The sequence below is a fragment of the Carassius gibelio genome, chromosome A2 (genome assembly GCF_023724105.1).
Source record: "Carassius gibelio isolate Cgi1373 ecotype wild population from Czech Republic chromosome A2, carGib1.2-hapl.c, whole genome shotgun sequence".
Taxonomy (NCBI): domain Eukaryota; kingdom Metazoa; phylum Chordata; class Actinopteri; order Cypriniformes; family Cyprinidae; genus Carassius; species Carassius gibelio.
Genome location: NC_068372.1, coordinates 9,260,264 through 9,279,873, shown reverse-complemented (window position 1 = coordinate 9,279,873; position 19,610 = coordinate 9,260,264). Strand labels below are relative to the sequence as shown.

Genomic DNA, 19,610 nt, shown 5'->3' with positions numbered 1-19,610 from the left:
TTAAAAAAAAAAAGTAATCCGTTATTTTAAGGAAAGGAAAATCCCGACTGCAGCCTGCTTTTTGTCAGACAGTAGTCCTAGGTCTACTGTGCCACCTGCGGATGTACAGTATCAGCGGAGCCGAAGCTCTGTGATCGTAAAGTCAATGGCTGTGATGCGTCTGTGCCCTGCGCCTGACCCTGTGTGTGTGTGTGTTTTTTTTTTTTTTGGAACTCCCGGCAAGATAGCAGAGAGGACAGCGTTTGGTTTATGGAAGTACGCACATTATTTTCAATTTGTCAACGAAAAAGAAAAGAACATAACGGTAAAATGCACACTCTGCTTTGGTGAAAAGCTTCTGTCGACCGCCAAAAATTCTACCTCAAATTTAACGCTACGTTTTAATCGCTACTTTGAAGAGTAAATGTAAGAGGACTGTGTTAAAGTGAATTTAGGCTTGTGACTGTGAGTGACACTTTAATAATAATTAGTTCGGCTATTAAGCGATTTGTCATTTGCCTGTGTGGCAGTGAAGGATTTAATTCAGTTTGTTATCATTTTTGTTTGACAGGCAGCTGTTAATTTCTGTTAGATCATTGGCTGGCTGGTTGTTCATCATTTCTAAATGGATTTAAATCTGCAAGCCTGTTTAAGGTTGTGTTTACAAGTAAGCATACTTGTACTTTGATAACTGCATTATTTAAAGTTAAAGAAAAATCAGGAGTTATCTTGTGGTGCTCATAATATACAGTAGCCTAGGCTACCCGGGCTGGGTAGGTGCGAATTTTGATTAATAATATGTTCTTTGATAATAAATAAATAAAACGCCATGTGGAATAGCCGATTGCTGACTGTCTTTCCTGTTATTGTTATCCTGCAGTGTTAATTTAGTCGGATGACTGACATTATTCATTGTCGGGAGTCACAACTTCTAGGTGCATTTAAAGGGGCCGGGGGCTGTGTCTGTCGTGTGTCGTGTGTGAGCCGCTGCAAACGGCTTTTAATTTTTGGTAACGCATGAGTACTCTAACGCGTTACTTTTATGAATAGGTAACGCTGTATCATAACTGATTACTTTTAATTGATGGTAACGTTGTAACCTAACTAACTACTTTCCAAAGTAACTATACCCAACACTGCCTATTGTGATGATTTTTCACGACCCATATTTTTTGGTGCTCCCCCCAAGCACTTGGTGCCCTACGCGCAGTGCGTGATGTGCGTGTGCGGAGCGCCGGCCCTGATGATGATAACTTCAAACTCTTTGCAATTTTTCTTTGAGAAACTCCTTTCTGATATTGCTCCACTAATTTTATAGAATTGGTGATCCTCTGCCCATCTTGACTTCTGAGAGACATTGCCACTCTGAAAGGCTCTTTTTATACCCAATCATGTTGCCAATTTACCTAATAAGTTGCAAATTGGTCCTCCAGGTGTTCCTTATATGTACATTTAACTTTTACAGCCTCTATTGCTACCTGTCCCATCTTTTTTGGAATGTGTAGCTCTCATGAAATCCAAAATGAGCCAATATTTGGCAAGACATTTAAAAATTGATCACTTTCAACATTTGATATGTTATCTATATTCCATCGTGAATAAAATATAAGTTTATGGGATTTGTAAATTATTCCATTCCCTTTTTCCTCACAATTTGTACAGTGTCCCAACTTTTTTGGAATCTGATTTGTATATTACATTATATTTCATGTCTCATATAGAATATCTGGAACACTATAAGTAATTGTCCATGAACTGTATGCATTCAGTCTAATCAAGATGGGCATGTTTCAAGTAATGTTTCTCTGAGTTGTTGTTAGGGATGGCACTCACGATCGGAGGCATAATAAGACCACGGCGAGAGGAAATTCCAGTGGAAGTGAATTTATTGTGCTCATAGTGTAGATCCCACAGCAAAACAAAACAAATAAAGAAAGAAAGAAAGAAAACAATATGAACAAGTCTCTTTGTTGAATCATAGACACAACAACAAAAGGTACCTTAACACAAGCTTCTATTCCTTGTTCCCTTAACACCAAACAACCTGACCCTGATCCATGGCAAGTGATGAGCCACATGTACAACTCTGGCAGCCTTTTTATAGTCTTTTATAGTCTTTTTTATATATATATATTTTTTTTTTTTTGCTGCAATTTAGATATCTTGACTTAACATTCTGAATACTTTTGTAAATAATAGCGTACTGTAAATGCTCGACATTAACATAAAATGTCTATGTCAAAATCAATTTTCTATGTATAAATAGTATAATAATTTCGTAATTCAAAATAAAATATGAATGAATCCATCTCTGCTAATCCCAGGTTGCTATGGTCACGCAGGTTTGTTTACGCATTAAACTCGTGGCCACAAGAAAAACATGTCGTTCCCTCAACATAAGAAGTCGTGGCCACGAGAAATTGATGTTGTTCCCTCAACATAGCATCTCGAGGCCACGACATATTATCACGTTATTATGAGTTAATGAGAACCCACGAGTTATTATGTCATGGCCATGACAAAACTAAGTAAACCGAACACCGTAAATTTGACCTCCTGAGGGTTTAGGCTACTCGTTTAACTAAGCATTTGTAAAAAAAAAATAAAAAATTAATAACAACAATAATAATAAAAAATAAACAGGCATCTTTTTGACTGTGACCACAACTATTTTGTCTTAATGTTTCATTGCCACATTTTGCACATAAATCAGAAAAGCTCAATGATGCCATGTTTTCTGTTCTTCTTTCCCTTCTCACAGAAGTTGTCAGTGATAGTGACCAGTTTGATCGTGGTGGTGTCTCTGTTTTTGGTGGTGATTAATTTCTCAGAGAAACCCTACTTCCTGCTGCACCCTGTATTTGGCCAGTGCTTCAGTAGGAACTGGATGTTCTCTCACTCGCCGCACAAAGCCTTCAAACCCCACCGTGGCTACCTCAGCATCCCCAACCAGGAGGTGAGACTAGAACACAATTAAAACATTCAGTGGCTCGTATGAGCTGCATTATATTTAAAAAGATACAAACAGGTGGATTTTCAGTCAAAGAGAAAAATGTGATTTCACAATCAATTGAACAATCACTGTGGATGTGAATTCATTGAAAAGCATGTTTTCAGTCATTTTTTTCTCCAGTAAATATTTCATATTTGTCACATTATCAGTATCAGTTTTATGCAGTCAAAGGTGTGTGTAATAATGTTTTACACTGCTGAATTGCTTCCTGTTTTTCAGTTTTTCCTTAAGCAATGGAATCTGGAAAGTTTAATTTAATTAAGTTGCATGTATGTTTTTTTTAGTTGGAAGGTTTACTTGCTATCACATTTTTATAAATAATATTGTAGTACACCCCTTACGAAAGGAAAATATATTTACCAATATATTTCTTAAAATATATTGTGATATATTGTAATATATTATTTTCCCTTTTTATTTTCTAATATTTTATATATTTGAATACATTTAATAATACATTGATGATACATATATTATATAATATATTGCAAAATATAAAATTGATTGCCGCTTTCAATATATTGCAATATATTGGAAAAAATAAATATATATAAGAATATATGCCTAATATATTACATGATTTTCCAATATACTACAATATATTTTTGTTTCATAATGGACCACATAATTTATTTGCACCAAAGGTCCAGTTCTTCTATGGCCACTCATATCATTCTGAATATACTTTGTAAGGTTTGCAGGTTATGACTTTCTCACACAAGAGTTTTATATGTAGTGATCAAAGTACTCAGTAAGCATTTTTCCACTTAAAAAGAGTTTTCAGAAAATAAATAAATAATAAAAACTCTTTTTTTTTCTTTCTGGGTGCTAATGAGTTTGTTGTTAAGGCTGAATTCTACAAGCATAAATATGTATGAGTATATTAACAATAGTTGTAGCCTATTTTGCCTCAAGATGTTGTCAAGGATGTGTGGATGATGAAAGAAGCTGCAGTCCAAATGTTTAAGTGAAGTTTTTGCAAGTCTTTTCTCTCATATTCAAGGTCATTGGAGCGTTTTCCCTTCACACAGATGAGGCTTTGAATCTTAACTGCCAGGTTCATGTTGCTTTAATGGTTCAGGTGATTTATTGCCTCAATTAGTGCAGAGAGGTTTGCGTGTTCTCTTACTAACAATGGAACAATGAAAAATTACTAAAGAAATTAAAGAGAAAAATTTATTGGATTTATTGATTCAATCTGATCTCTTAGAAGCATTCAACTTTTTAAATGCAATTTAGTATGGTTGAGATGGGTCAGGAAGGTTAGACTAATTTTGCTGTTTGTGCTTTCATCCTGCTTTATGCACAAATACAGGGGAAGAGACAATCCTAATACTGAAGCTACTATATGTTGAATACCTTTGTCAAGGTTAAAAGTGCAGTCATGTCTGAACAAAAGATCTGTTAGTTGCTGGGCAGCCTCTCTAACCTCCAAATAATTGAGTCTTTTAAAGTCACAAAAGTCTCCTGACCAAAAACTATTTGTTTTAGACCATATAAATCCAGAATGGAAGAATTAATAATAACTAAAGCTTCTCAGAATCTACACCCCTGTAATTCCACAGTAAACACCTCTGACTTTGCAGATTGCCAGAAGGCAATTTTGAAATGCCTCAGTAAATCAAATCTTAGTGAAACAGGCTTTATTATAGATTAGTTTTTTAAAGCCTTGACTGCACTAAATAAAACTTACCTTTTCTTCTCATTGAAATGTACCCTTTCTTTTCAACTTTACTCCTCTTTGAAATCATTTTGAAAACTATTAAACCCTGACAGTCTTTAAAATGTTTTTTTTTTTTTTTTTTTTTTTTTTTTATAGTTAGCTTACATTTTTTACTACTGTAGCTCACCTGTATTTTTTTTTTTTGTTTGTTTTATACTCACATATATAACTTAGAAACATGTTCTTGTCTGAAATGATGAAGTGTGGGTGTTGTTGTTAGGGGCCTCACATTCACAGTAGAGCAGGCTGACCTGTCAGATCAGTGTCTCTGTCTGTCAGTTCATAGCAAGATGAATGTCTCTTTCTGAATCTTTCTGCTGATGTTTTTGTCAGCAGTTTGCTCTGAACTTCTGCCATACACTAAGATTGGGTGGGTAAATCAGGTTACCATTTCTGACTTTGTTCAATGAAACCAAGGCAGGGAAAAAAGCAACACTGCCAAATACTGTAAATACGTCATAGAAGTAGTCAAATAGTCAAGTGCAAAAACTGCAAGTGTGGGTATTTTGACAAGGCTTGTCTCAAATTTATATAAATAAATATCATTACATTTAGTTGACATTATTTATTTAGCTCTTCTACATTAAATTCCTTGAGTTAACATAATTAGTTTCAAATAATAAAACTAGTAAGCTGATAAAAACATACTTCAAGTCAACAATGAACCAAGAGAGGCAGTTAACACTAATTTTAACTGAACATAACATTTCAGTTAAAATTAGTGTTAACTGCCTCTCTTGGTTCAAGAGAGGCCTCTCTTGGTTCATGGTTCTGCCTCTCTTGGTTCATGGTTCATTTATTATTTGAAACTAATTATGTGACAGCCTTTGCTGTAACTAAGGGTTGTAAGGTGAAAACCATTTTTAAGGTGACTACCATTACTGTAAATATGAAGATTGTACTGTATCTTCAAGATTGTATTTGTACAGTATTGTATCTTCTACCATAAAGATGAAAATGTATATTTTGTTAAAGAATAAGCACTTTGTTAACTTTTTGTGTGTTGTATATGTATGTATATATATATATATATATATATATATATATATATATATATATAGGAAACAAAGATATTTAAAAAAAAATAATCGGTAACACTTTATTTTGATAGTCCACTTTAGACATTCTACTAGCAGTAAGTAACTTTGCAACTACATGTCAACTAGCAGTTAGTAGAGTATTAGTAGACTGTCTGCTTAATATCTTCTAACACTTTCTTTGTCAACTTATTGTCAACTTATACTAAGCCTAAACCTACCCCAACACTAACCCTAAATCTACCCTAACAGTCTACTCCGAGAGTTAGTAGACATGTAGTTGCAAATTACTGAGGTTTAGCTGATATGTAGTTGACATGTAGCTACAAAGTTACTTATTGTCAGTAGAATGTCTAAAGTGGACATTTTACTGAATCTTTGAAGGGAAGGAACCGAAGAGCTGGATGGAACCAGCGATGGTGATCTGGATCATCCTGAATCATCCTGGATGACCAAAAACAAAGATGATAATCCAAAGCACATTAAACGTTAAAGCTTTATAAGGTAAAGACAATACCTGTCAAAGAACTGAAGAAACTGAGGGCATATACACAGGCTAATGAGAGCTAAACAAGACACAGGTGTACAACATTAAGAGATGTGAACTATAAGGGCTTAAAACAATGTAAATGTTTTTTTTTTACTATTTACTTTTTGTACTAGACTAGCAAGGACAATGAGGGGCTTTCCAGAGGTATGTGTAGCATTACACGACATACAGTTTTGTGGGTCTGGTTTAAATACTGATTGAGTGATTAAATGAGACATGATAGATTTCAGTAAGTTCAACATATCTTCTGATATTATTCTGATATATATTTGCTAATAGTCGAAACTTGGATTCAGGAGGAACAATGCTGTTTTCGTCTCGTCGTGGAACACTGGACGAGCTTTATACCCTCACCGGGGTCCTGGAGGGTTCATGGGAGGTTGCCCAACCAATCCACATGTGTTTTGTGGATTTGGATAAGGCATTCGAATATGGGCTGTCCGGTCCCTGTATGAGTGAAGCAGGAGCTTGTTTTGCATTGCCGGCAGTAAGTCAGACTTGTTCCCGGTACATGTTGGACTCCGGCAGGGCTGCCCTTTATCACCGGTCCTGTTCATTATTTTAATGGACAGTATTTCTAGGCGCAGCCAGGGGCTGGAGGGTGACCGTTCAGGGGACAGCATGATTTCTTTGCTGCTGTTTGCAGAAGATGTTGTCGTGTTGGCTTCATCAGGCCAGGACCTTCAGCATGTGCTGGGACGGTTTGCAGCCGAGTGTTAAGTGGCTGGGATGAGAATCAGCACTTCCAAATCCGGGGCCATGGTTCTCAGCCAGAAAAGGGTGACATATCCCCTTCAGGTTGGTGGAGAGCTCCTGCCTCAGGTGGAGGAGTTCAAGTATCTTGGGGTCTTGTTCACGAGTGAGGAAAGGATTGAGGGGGAGATTGACAGGTGGATAGATGCAGCTTCTGCAGAGATGAGATCGATGTACCTGTCTGTCGTGGTAAAGAAGGAGCTGCGCTGCAAGGCGAAGCTCTTGATTTACCGGTAGGCCTACATTCCTACTCTCACCTATGCTGTGGGTCATGACCGAAAGGACAAGATCCCGGAGACAGGGGGCTGAAATTAGCTTTCTCTGTAGGGTGGCTGTGCGCTTCCTTTGAGATAGGGTAAGGAGCTCAGCCACTGGGGAAGAGCTCAGAGTAGAGCCGCTGCTCCTCCACATTTAGAGGAGAAAATAATATTGTACCTGTTGTAGTTAATCCAAGTTGTATGCACAAAAATAGACACTGGCACAATCAAAAAATGCAATTGGACAAGCGCTAACTAAACTATGTCAATGATTTTGGCCCTCCAAAAGTGTTTAGTAAAAGTACATTTTCAGTAGCTTATAAACATAAATCCAATAACAAAAAATACAATATATCAAAAAGCAAACAAATCTAGCTGTCTAAGACTAAAAATAGTTTTTTTCTCTCTAAACTTTATTGGTATCCATCTACATCCAAAGAAATAAAGCACAGTTGTTTACATGCTTGTGCTGTGCTGTTGTAGTTTGACAAAGTGAAGTCGTATTCTTCTTGTTTTTCTCATCTCAGTTTTAATGAAAAAATGTTGTCTTATTTTCTCTGGGCTGTTGGACTAATGTGGTGTATCATTCATTTTCTTACACAATAGCAGTGCCATGAACATTGCCGTATTCTAACATCCAAACTGTCTGCACAGCTTCCCAGAGCCCAACTAGGCCTATATCAGTTTGCATTTCATTGCTTTTCTAGCCCTTAGAAACGCATGAATCACAAGTAACTGATCTGGCTCAACAGGGACCCAGTCCACAATGGCCCATCAACCACATAAACAACACAATCAGTGTTCTAAAAGCAACCCAGACTTCAGAGCGTCTTATAAAGCCGCAGGGGAGTGAGCGAAGAATTTTAGCTCTTAGAAAAATGTTCAACATCAATATATCTCTTTCCTGTCTGCAGGTAATGTAAGGCCACGTGTCAGCAAAATTCCTGTTGTGTGTCCCATGAATCATTCATGGTGTTTCATGAGGTCAGAAAGGTTAAGGTTGTGGCCTTCTGTCAGGTGACATATCAGGTTGTGTGCTTTCAGAAAGGTTGCTGTGTAAGCTATCAGTAACTCCTAAATTATCATTCTTACACATTCTTGCGTGCTTTCCATGTGAATGATGAACTTACTTTGGGGAAAAACCAGGCTGACTGTAACAGGGGACAGTTGGACGATACATTTTCAGAAAAAATAAAATAAATAAATAAAATGAAAAGATTTTTTTTTCAGGATTGTTCTTCCACATTCTAAAATTAAGATACTTTTGGATTTAAATGTTAAAGTCTGAAGTAAGCGTTGTGCAATTAAAATAACAATTATTTGATTAAACTATTTCATCTGGTTGAAAACTGTTGTTGACTCATCAGTTTATTTAGGTAAAAATGCATTTTACATAATTATGGTGTAGATAAGCTAACACTTTGAAATTGTACACATTATTCATAATAGTTTACAAAGTGCCATACAAAGTAAAAAATAAATATATAATAAATAATGCGATTATATTAATAAATTCATATGTGATGTTATTTGAGATGCAGTGAGTGGATTAATATAATTAATACAAGTTTTTATATATTGACTCTATTGACAACTTTTTTAGAATGCAAACCAAAATAAAATGCTTTTAAATCAGTAAACTTTATGAAAACCTATTTAATTGTTTACCTAATAAATTACCACTTTGATATTTTGTTATACAGGTGCTTCTCAATAAATTAGAATGTCGAGGACAAGTTAATTTATTTCAGTAATTCAACTCAAATTGTGAAAATCGTATTAAATAAATTCAACACACACAGACTGAAGTAGTTTAAGTCTTTGGTTTTTTTAATTGTGATGATTTTGGCTCACATTTAACAAAAACCCAGCAATTCACAGTCTCAACAAATTAGAAAACTTCATAAAACCAATAAATTAAAATATTAAGTGAACTGTTGGCTTTCTGGAAACTGTAGCCAAATTCCTTGACACTTCTGTGTGTGGCGGCTCTTGATGCCTTGACCCCAGCCTCAGAGCATTCCTTGTGAAGTTCTTTAAAATTCTTGAATCCAGTTTGCTTGACAGTCCTCATACGGCTGTGGTTCTCTCGGTTGGTTTTGCATCTTTTTTTTATCCACACTTTTTCGTTCCACTCAACTTTCTGTTAACATGCTTGGATACAGCACTCTGTGAACAGCCATCTTTTTTGGCAAATTTTTTTTTTTTTGTGACTTACACTCCTTGTGAAGTGTGTCAATGATTGTCAGAGACCATTTTGAAGGTTTGAAGTGTTTTGAGTTGATTACCTGATTAGCATAATATTCTAATTTGTTGAGATCGTGAATTTTATTTAGTAGTTAAACAGGATATAGTACACAAAACTTTATATTCAATTATTAAAAAATGTAAATGCTAGTTTGTTTCTTTTTGATAGCACATTATTTTACAGTGACATTGTTGTAAATTATTGCAATAACAATAAATTATGCATGATTATGAGCAAGATTCTAAATCTAAACCTTTTAACAGCAATAACCAGTTCCAAAAGCAAAAGCAAATTTACTTTTATTTTTATTATCATTATTGTTGTTGTTGTTTAATTGAGCTACTGAGATGAAGTTGTTTTTTCCCACTGCTTTTTGTTTACTCAATCAAAGCATATTTTTCATGTGAAGATTGTTTGGTTTACACAATTCTTGACAAACCCTGTACAGATTTACGAAGAAATGAACCAGACAGAGAAGTTATCACAGTGTACTTCAGTTGAACTCTACAAAAACTTTCATTTCAAAGTGCCCTTTGAAGCATTTCTTTCTTTTCTTTTTTTTTTTTTGTTCGTATCGGATCAGACGTGATTGTTCTCCCTTTGTAGTCCCCTACGCAGGCATCATGTATGCCATTTCAAATGCATTATAGTCTAATCTGTATTGAGGCTGTTTTTTGGTTTTATTGACATTGCATATTTTCTTTTCTTTTTTTTTTTGTCCCTTTCTAATCTATTTTTGTCCTTGTTAAAAGTACTAGGGGTATTTGATTATGTCATTAGTGTATATTATCAGCACAGGATTATGTTTCAACATGACTAAATCTTATCAGAGACCATAAATGTGCCTCCTCTGACATTTATTTTGACAGAAATGTGTGACTTGCCCTTTAAGAGTGAGCGATGTTTAGGCTGATAGCCGAGCCAAGGGCATAGTGCTATACACTTAAAAACCGGGATCTGTCGACAGAGGACGTTTTATCCAACCTTTGGTGCATAATATTACCTTCACACATGCATATTAAGATCACTTTTTTTTTTTTTTGGTCTAAAATGAAGTAGTGGAAGAGACTCCTGTGGAGGCTGCCTGTTTGGCACAAAATGCAAATATAGATGCTATTTTCAAAGAATAATTTATAGAAAAGTTCTTAAGAATCTTAATGAATGTCATGGTTGTGTGTAATTCTGAAGATTATAATTATGATTTATTGACAAGTATGATATCACATAGTATAACTTTATGCTGTATTATTTATTGTGTGTGTTTACATCGTCTTCCATGCTATTTGGACGGCCTTGTTTTGACACTTTGTTGAAGGATATACTTTAGTTATAATACCAACCCTATTCTATTCGTGTAGATATAAAATGGTAAGAAAATCTGAGGTTTATTTTATTTACCAGCAGAGAAAGTTTAAAGGATAAAAAAAATAAAGGAGTAAAACACCCCAAAAATACTCATTACATTAATCCGATCCACATTACTTTGAATTGCTTTAATACAAACAGTTTAATCTTGATATATAATGGATTAATCCTATTAAATTTCACTTTAGCGTCAAATAAAACTGGAGTTAAATTGAACTTGAAAGCACAATTAACGTTTCACCATATGGACCCCACCTAAATTAGCAAAAGTTACATTCTCAGCTAGAAATGGGCCAATTTGTCATAGTTTTTCATTTATTTCCTCTTGTTTATGGCAAATATTATTGATGCTTTTAATTCCTAGCAAATAGAGATTATGGTAAAAATGTATTTATTTATTTTTCAGCAGTCCTAAAGCTAAATCTTTTCTGCATCGAGTCACAGAGACCTTCTTTGTTTTGGCAGGTGAACCAGGACAAGCCTAATTTTTGGTTTTATTCTGTTCACTGGAGTTAGGCTGCTGAGTGTATATAAATGCTTGAAGAGTTCAATTTATATTGGCTTGCAGTGGTCTGAAGTATTGTATTCCATCTCTGGTTTGAATACTAAATGAAAACTGAATTCTCTGTCTCTCATCTCTCTCTTTCTTTTTATCTAATAAAGAATTGTATAAGCACTGTCAGAGAACTAAATAGTGTAGTAATTACCATTCCACATGGCATTTTTTTCTGAACAAAAACAAACAAGTATAAATTTAATTCAAATAGGGGTTCAGAGTTGTAAAATATGTGCTTTTAAGACGTGCCTATTATTCATTCTCTTAGTGTATCATGTGTGTTTGTTTATCCATCCCTAACTTATTAGGATCCTACAATGCCAACCATTTGTTTATGTCTTCCAGCAGTGCTGGGTACTTGCGAAAGGTAATGAGTCACTCATAACAAATGACACAACTGCAATGCTTAGATGATACTTTTTAGGTGATCTAATATCATTACTTTTAAGATCTAATTGATCATTTATTTGATGTCATGAACAAGGAGATTTCTGTAATGCTAAGATTTTTAAACTTTAGCCAAGAGATATTCCCTTAAGAAATAGTTTGCACAAAAATGTAAATTAGGTGAAATTTTATTCACCCTCTGGCCATCCAAGGTGTAAGTGAATTTGTTTGTTTATTAGGGGAGTTTGTGAGAAATTTAGCGCTACATCACTTGCTCAACAACGGCTTTTTCTCCAGTGTAAAAGTCAATCTCCTGTTGTCCTCTCAAATAAAAATCGGCCAACATATACGCTTAGAAAATAGCTCGAAGTCTAACACAATTTTTTTTTTTCCTATCTAAAGGAGAAGACTGATCCAGACCAGCTGAAAATGCCTTGGATTTTCCCTCACATATCTACCTCACTATATGTGGAAATATTTGCATAATACCACCCAAATGGATTACGTAAAAAGAAGGCGTTATTGCCGCTATGCCGTGGAGACACATGTATTTCTATGCGAAAGCAAAAGCACTTTTTTTTGGCCTTCTGAAAGCAATACTGGATGCAATTAGGAGTCAGTGGTTAAGAAACGTAGTATCCTCTGTTCTCTGAATAACTGGCGGCAAAAATACATAATTCATTACATGTTCTGCTTCACACTGGTCACTCAAGTAGAGCTGAAGAAGTATGCGCCCGTTATGATATAGTAAAACTGATGACATTATTAACCGTCTTATAATTGCTTTGAAAGCCAAAGCTCATGATTTTGGTAAGGGGCATTACATTTCCGACACATGCTTGAGATGTTCGGCCAATAACAATGCACTGGGTCATGTGGCCAATCAGAGCGCACTGCACTCGAAGGAGGGGCTTTGTAGAAATCCACACATTTTAGAAAGACTGTGCATAGAGGATCTGCAATAATGAACAGTACATGAACATTTGAACATTAAAGCATGCTAACATATTCTGTTACACCCAATACACAAAATGATGAGCTTTGAAAATAGCATCATTTGACCCTTTTAAAAATGTCTTTAGGGTTTTGTTTATTACAAATATATTACTTTTTGCTTCCCAAACCATTCTGACAGCACCCATTCACAGCAGTGAATCTACTGCTGAACAAGTGATGTAATGCTAAATTTCTCCAAATCTATACGAATGAAGAAACATCTCGGGTAACCTAAGTGTTAGTAAAGTTTCAGCATATACTGTTTGTGTGTGTGTGTGTGTGTATATATATATATATATATATATATATATATATATATATATATATATATATATATATATAAAATATTATTATTATTATTATTTTATTTTTTTTATTTTATTTATTATTTTTTTTATTTTTTATTTTATTTATTTTTTATTTTAAGTATTGCTTTAAACTACATCAAGAAAAAGAGTCCCACATAAAGTCTAATCACTAATTTTAAGTGAATTAATTTCCATTGTACAATAAACTACAAAATACATCCCGTCTCCAAAGTGGAACTGTAAAATCTAGGACAAACATGCTTTTGTCTTTAATCAGATGTACTATTTTTATGATAAAAGCGCTGGTCTGCTTTGGATCACATTTAGTCATTGCTATTTGCATTTGGTCTCTCTCTCTCTCTCTCTCTCTCTTTATGACCTTGTTTTCAGTCTGATTTAACATATCCAGAGGTGCTGAACTCTGCATGGGGCTTTACATCAAAAGTGATAATACATGAAGCCCAGTCATAAAACAGACCTCTGAACCGATAGCATAAACATTATCCATAAAGGTATTCAGTTATCTATAACTGAACTTATGAATGTCAAAAAAAACTCCTGTAACGGGCATAGTTTTCTTCTGCATTTTTAGTGGAGGCTTTACTGTAGATATTTTAAGCATAATATTTTATTTGGTGCTCATACAATAACCTTGTATTTTACATGATAACCCACTGCTTAATATTTCAGTGTTGCTATACAATATACTTACTGTTGTAAATGTAAATATATGATATTGTAGCAGTGAATTTCATTTCATCCATTATACATCAAAACACTTTATTTATTTGCCTTGTGTGTTTTTTCGTCTGTGCATGTATTTTTTGTTATTCTGCCCAGATTGGCATATGAAACCCAGGCACAGGCCAGATGTTCTTGAACGGTTTAATGACTACCAATGACAGTGTGTTCCTGGTCCAACCATTCAATCGATATTTGTAGATTGTGTAAGTTGTAAAAGTCCAGCAGCAAGTTTAGACAAACTGGGTCTTTATAGAAGGACAAGCAAGAGTCCCACAGATGCTCTGAAATTTCCCTCAATGTCCCCTAAATGTTTTCATGCTGGAGGGATTAGATCTGGATGTGGTGCACTATTATATTCAATGCAGGTAACTAGTAGATTTTAAACTGATTTTCAAATGAGGTAGCAAACAGGATGCAAATTTGTAAATCACACTGAATTTAAAGAAATAGGATTAAAATGGAAATGAGGTAGAATAAATTCAAATACCTGTTGTAGTTTTAATGGGGACCAATTCTCACTGATAACTAACTATTAACTATGACCTTTGCCTTAGTAAACTACTACTTTGCTGCATATTAATTGTTAGTAAGGTGGTTAAGTTTAGGTTATGGGGTTGTTATAAGGGAGTACTAATAAACTTATAAAACTAAACAATTATTGTAATATGCATACTAATGTGTTACATTTCATTTATTTATTACTTAGTTTATTATTTTAATTCAAATAAAGTTATGGCTGGAGCAAAGTTATCCTTCAGACTGGTGAGTTTATACTTTATTTGTGTGAAAAGTAAGAAATTAAAGGCGTCATATGATGCGATTTCAAGTTTTCCTTTCTCTTTGGAGTATTACAAGCTGTTCATGAATAGATAAGATCCCTGAAGTTGCAAATATTAGTCTCAAACCCAACAGATATTCTTTATAAAAGTTAATACTCATCCATGCCCTCCTAAATCGATTCGTTTAAACAGTCCCCCACATATCTAAGTCGCTGTGTGGAAGTTTTGCATAGCACCGTCCAAATGATACTCACTTTAGTATTGTTGCCGCTGCCAAGTTATAGAGACGCTGCGTTTCGTGGCGAAAGCGAAAATATACATTTCAGAAAGGCGGGACATAGAGGACAAACAATAATGTGCAGTATGTAGAAGAAAATGTGTATTTATTTTTTCTTTACCTTAAACCGCATAAACACATTTCATTATACAAAATACACAAAATAATATTCATATGACAAATTCATATGACCCCTTTAAGACCTACAACGGAGACAATACTTTTCAAAATAAAACACATGCAGTGAGGAAACATAGTGTGATTTATCAAGAAGATAAGGGGCCTGAACAATGAGGCAATGCATACCAGTTTTTCGCTGAGGAGCCGAGCTGGGGACCCGGCAGCTTAGCGGCGGTACAGCAACCATGGCGACGGGACGGGGCGTCTCCGTTCCCTCCTTCAGGGAACGAGGGTTACCATACGTAACCGAGACGTTCCCTTTCAGTCGGTCACTCTCGACGCCACATGGGATCCCTACCAAAGCGCCATGGGTTCTGCCCCTTCCAGTGCCCTGTGTGAGCTGCCTGCGCCCCTATTAGGTGTAGGCCGGGGCTCGGAACAAGTAGTTCCACTCACCATTGTCAAAGCACTACCTCACTGGGTGAGATTGGATAACACTGGAAAAACGTACCCGTTCGCTTGGAACAGGGACACTGCGGAAGCCCCATCCTTTCCGAAGGAGGTCTCGGGAGCAAATGCACATATAGCATCCGTTTAGGTGTATATGGGGAAATTTGAGTTGCTTAAAACCCTCTTGGGAAGGCAGAAGTCTGCCAGGGAAACACAGGCTCTAAGGCTATACCGTGGACTATACACATATGAGTACCACTTAGGTCTCAATATGGAACCCAGCCTTCCATGGTTCTCACGGATTCATCATGAAGGCCTGGCGCCGGACGTTCCGCCACGGCCAGCTGCCTAGGATGATGGAGGATCTCAACAGGGTCTATAGTACGGACACTCTGGAGCAGTTTTAGCAAGCCGACACTAACCAGGGCCTCTCAGTGCCACTACCCGTTTGAGGTGAGAACACAGGAGGATACCGGCTCTACACAAAGGCTATAGAACCTAGGGAACGTGTTAGGGGTCGCCAAGCCCGCAGCTCTACAAATATCTGTCAGTGAGGTGCCACGAACCAGGGCCCAGGAGGATGCAACACTTCTAGTTGAGTGAGCTCACAACCTGAACGGGCAGGGCACATCCTGAGCCTGATAAGCCAGGGTTATGGCATCCACAATCCAGTGGGCCATCCTCTGCTTAGAGACGGCATTCCCCTTCTTCCGGCCTCCGTAACATACAAAGAGCTGGTCTGAGGTCCTGAAGCTTTGCGTACGGTCTACGTAGCACCTTAATGCTCGGACGGGACAAAGCAAAGCCAGGGCTGGGTCTGCCTCCTCCAGGGGCAGCGCTTGCAGGTTCACCACTTGGTCTTTGAAGGGTGTAGTGGGAACTTTGGGCACGTAGCCAGGCCGGGGCCTCAGGATTACCTGGGAGTCAGCCGGCCTGAACTCTAGGCACCAATCGTCGACCGAAAATGCATGCAGGTCCCCTACCCTCTTGATGGAGGCCAATGCAAACAGGAGCAGAGTTTTCAATGAAAGAAACTTTAGCTCAACTGAATGCAAAGGCTCGAATGGGCCCTGCTGTAGTGATTTAAGCACTAGAGACAGGTCCCAAGAGGGTATACAGGGGGGCCGGGATGGATTTAACCTCCTGACCCCTCTAAGGAACCTGATGATGAGGTCATGCTTACCCAAAGACTTCCCATTCACGGGGTCATGGTACACAGCAATAGCAGCAACCTGGACTTTGAGGGTGGAGGGAGACAGCTTTTGCTCCAGCCCTTGCTGCAGAAAGTACAGCACAACCGCAATCGGGCATCTTCGGGGGTCTTCTCAGCGAGAAGAACACCACTCAATGAACAGGTTCCACTTCAAGGCGTAAGCGTGTCTCATAGATGGTGCTCTTGCCGAAGTGATGGTGTTCGCTACCTCTTGGGGTAGGTCACCTAGAACCTCCGCGTCCCGTCCAGGGACCAGATATGGAGTTTCCAAAGGTCTGGACGCGGGTGCCAAATGGTGCCCCATCTCTGAGTCAGTAGATCCTTCGTCAGAGGAATTGGTGCGTCCGTGCCGAGAGTTCCCTCAGTCAGGGAGTAGAACAACTGGCAGTGAGTGGTTTCTGGAGCAGCAAACAGGTCTACCTGAGCGGCACTGAACCGCCTCCAAATCAGCTGGACCGTCAGGGGATGGAGTCGCCATTCTCCCGGGAGCATTGCTCGAGACAGCTCGTGGGCTGTATGACTAAGCAGGCCTGGAATGTGAACAGCACGAAGTGACCTCAGAACCTTCTGACTCCAAAGGCGGAGGTGGCGGGCGAGTTGCGAGATGCGACGAGAGCGCAGACCACCTTGTCGGTTGATGTACGCAACAGTCGCAGTGTTGTCCAATCGGACCAGCACATGCTTGCCTCGTAAGAGACCTTTGAGACGGTTCAAGGCAAGGTGCGCTGCTAAAAACTCTAGGCAATTGATGTGCCACTGCAGCTGCGGGCCCGTCCAAACCCCTGAGACTGCATGCCCATTGTACATGGCCCCCCAGCCGGTGGTGGAGGCATCCGTGTAAACCACAGCATGCCTGGGGATCTCCTTTAGGGGCACCCCTGCCCAGAGAAATGCAAGATCTGACCATGGAGTGAGGGTTTGGCGACAGGCCGGTGTAACTTGGACCCGGTGAGTGCCATGCTTCCACGCCCACCTCAGGACTCGGCCATAAAGCCAGTGCTGGAGCGGTCTCATATGTAATAGGTCGAGCGGTGTAAGTGCCGCAGCGGCCGCCATATACCCCAGGAGCCTCTGAAAGAGTTTCAGTGGGACCGCTGTCCTGCTCTTGAACGTATTCTAGCAGGCTAGCACTGACCGCGCACGTTCCTTTGTGAGGCATGCTGTCTGTTCGACCGAATCCAACTCCATACCGAGAGTTTGCTCTTTTCCCAGCTGACCTGAAGGCCCAACAGGCTCAGGTGCCGGAGCACCACATCCTTGTGCTCGCACAACTGATCAGGTAACGTTGCCAGGTAACGACCGCACCCAGAAACGCACGGGTGAAACGGCATCCTTATAAGGACGATCCGTCGCCTTTACAAAGACGCACCCATGAAGGGTCTTTTAGAGAAATTTGCTCTTTAGGAAATGCTCTTTTAGTGCTGAGGCGCACAGGGGAATTGTCCGTTTGCAACACAACAGGGGTAGTGCAGCCTGAAGTGTGCAATCCACTCACCCAGACACATGAGGCAGCAATCGTGACCATGCTGAACTCGTAGTTCACAGCAGACACAGTTGAGCATGGCGATACTAACGCTCGGTTCTGAAGCGAAAAGCTCGGTTAACCGGTCTCGGTTACCTATGGTAACCCTCGTTCCCTGAAGGAGGGAACAGAGACGCCACGTCCCATCGCCATGGTTGCTGTACCGCCGCTGAGCTGCCGGGTTCCCGGCTCGGCTCCTCAGCAAAAAACTGGTATGCATTGCACCTGCTGCCCTCTTATACTCACGCAGTGATCAGCGGCAGCTGGATGCAATAATTGCATGCCAATGTGCATTGGCTCATTTAATTTACACTCGAAGTAGATTGGTCTATCAAAGCGATATCCCATATTCGTTGGTCACCGACGTGGCGTCGAGAGTGACCAACTGAAAGGGAACCATAGCTATACTTATAAGGCAGGACTCAAGGTAGCTCTAAACCTCCTCCTAATCCACAGACTTGAAGTTGACTGTTTCAGATCATGACTGGCTTTTCTAAATAAATGTCATGCTTTAATATATAGTGATGCAGAAAAACAGGTGTGATTTGAAAAATGAATGAATAGTAATGGTATAAAAAACATGGTGAATGCTATATTGATTTAATTAATATGGGGAGTAGTTTACGCAATTTTACTTTAATTTGATTGATTAAATTAGTCAGATTAAGCCTTGCTAAGATGGCCTTCTTTAAAATACTGTAGATTGTACTGCATCTGTTTTAAATTCATATATTTCTTTCATCTGCTGATACACATAATTTCATTTCCACTTTTGGAAGCCAAATGTCTATCATTTTCCAAGCACTAAGTGTGCCTGAAAGCTTACTGCTGTTGTTTTTCTGCATGTCACAGCCACAGTGATTCAGTGCTTGTCTTATCAGTTCTTTGTTCCCTGGAGAATAATGTGAGTAATGTAACATTTAAAGAGGCGTAACTCAAATTACTTCCTAATTGTTACTGATCTGCTGGTCAGTCATAAGCTATTGATCGACCCCTGCCACCATTATCCTGCCTTGAGCAACAGTAATTTGTGCTCAGATCGGCAGATCAGCCAAGCAGGGCAAACATGCTGTAATATATTAGGCCAATCTCTTGGCACTCAGCATCCCTTTTGTATTCTAAGTGAATAAATGGATAGACCAGGGTAATAGATTTAATGCCATGGTGTTGATGATTAGTCATTACACTGCTGGTTAGAAGGGGTAAGAATTTAAGGGTCCTGTCAAAGCAGAATTTCACACTCTGCATACCCACATTTTTAGTATATTTGTCAAGCAAAGCGGACTATTACATCTATTACAGTGGTTCTCAGACTTTCCAGGCCAAGTACTGC

The 19,610-nt window shown here is 38.3% G+C and overlaps 1 protein-coding gene across 1 annotated transcript in view; it reads left to right on the top strand.

Moving 5' to 3' along the window:
• Positions 1-19,610, top strand: part of st6galnac3 (ST6 (alpha-N-acetyl-neuraminyl-2,3-beta-galactosyl-1,3)-N-acetylgalactosaminide alpha-2,6-sialyltransferase 3) — an 83,498-nt gene that overhangs the window by 18,725 nt on the left and 45,163 nt on the right. Inside the window, exon 2 of the mRNA XM_052612910.1 lies at positions 2,741-2,935. Coding sequence (XP_052468870.1) covers positions 2,867-2,935 — 69 coding nt within the window. The 5' untranslated portion in view covers positions 2,741-2,866. The remainder of the gene's footprint in view (positions 1-2,740; positions 2,936-19,610) is intronic.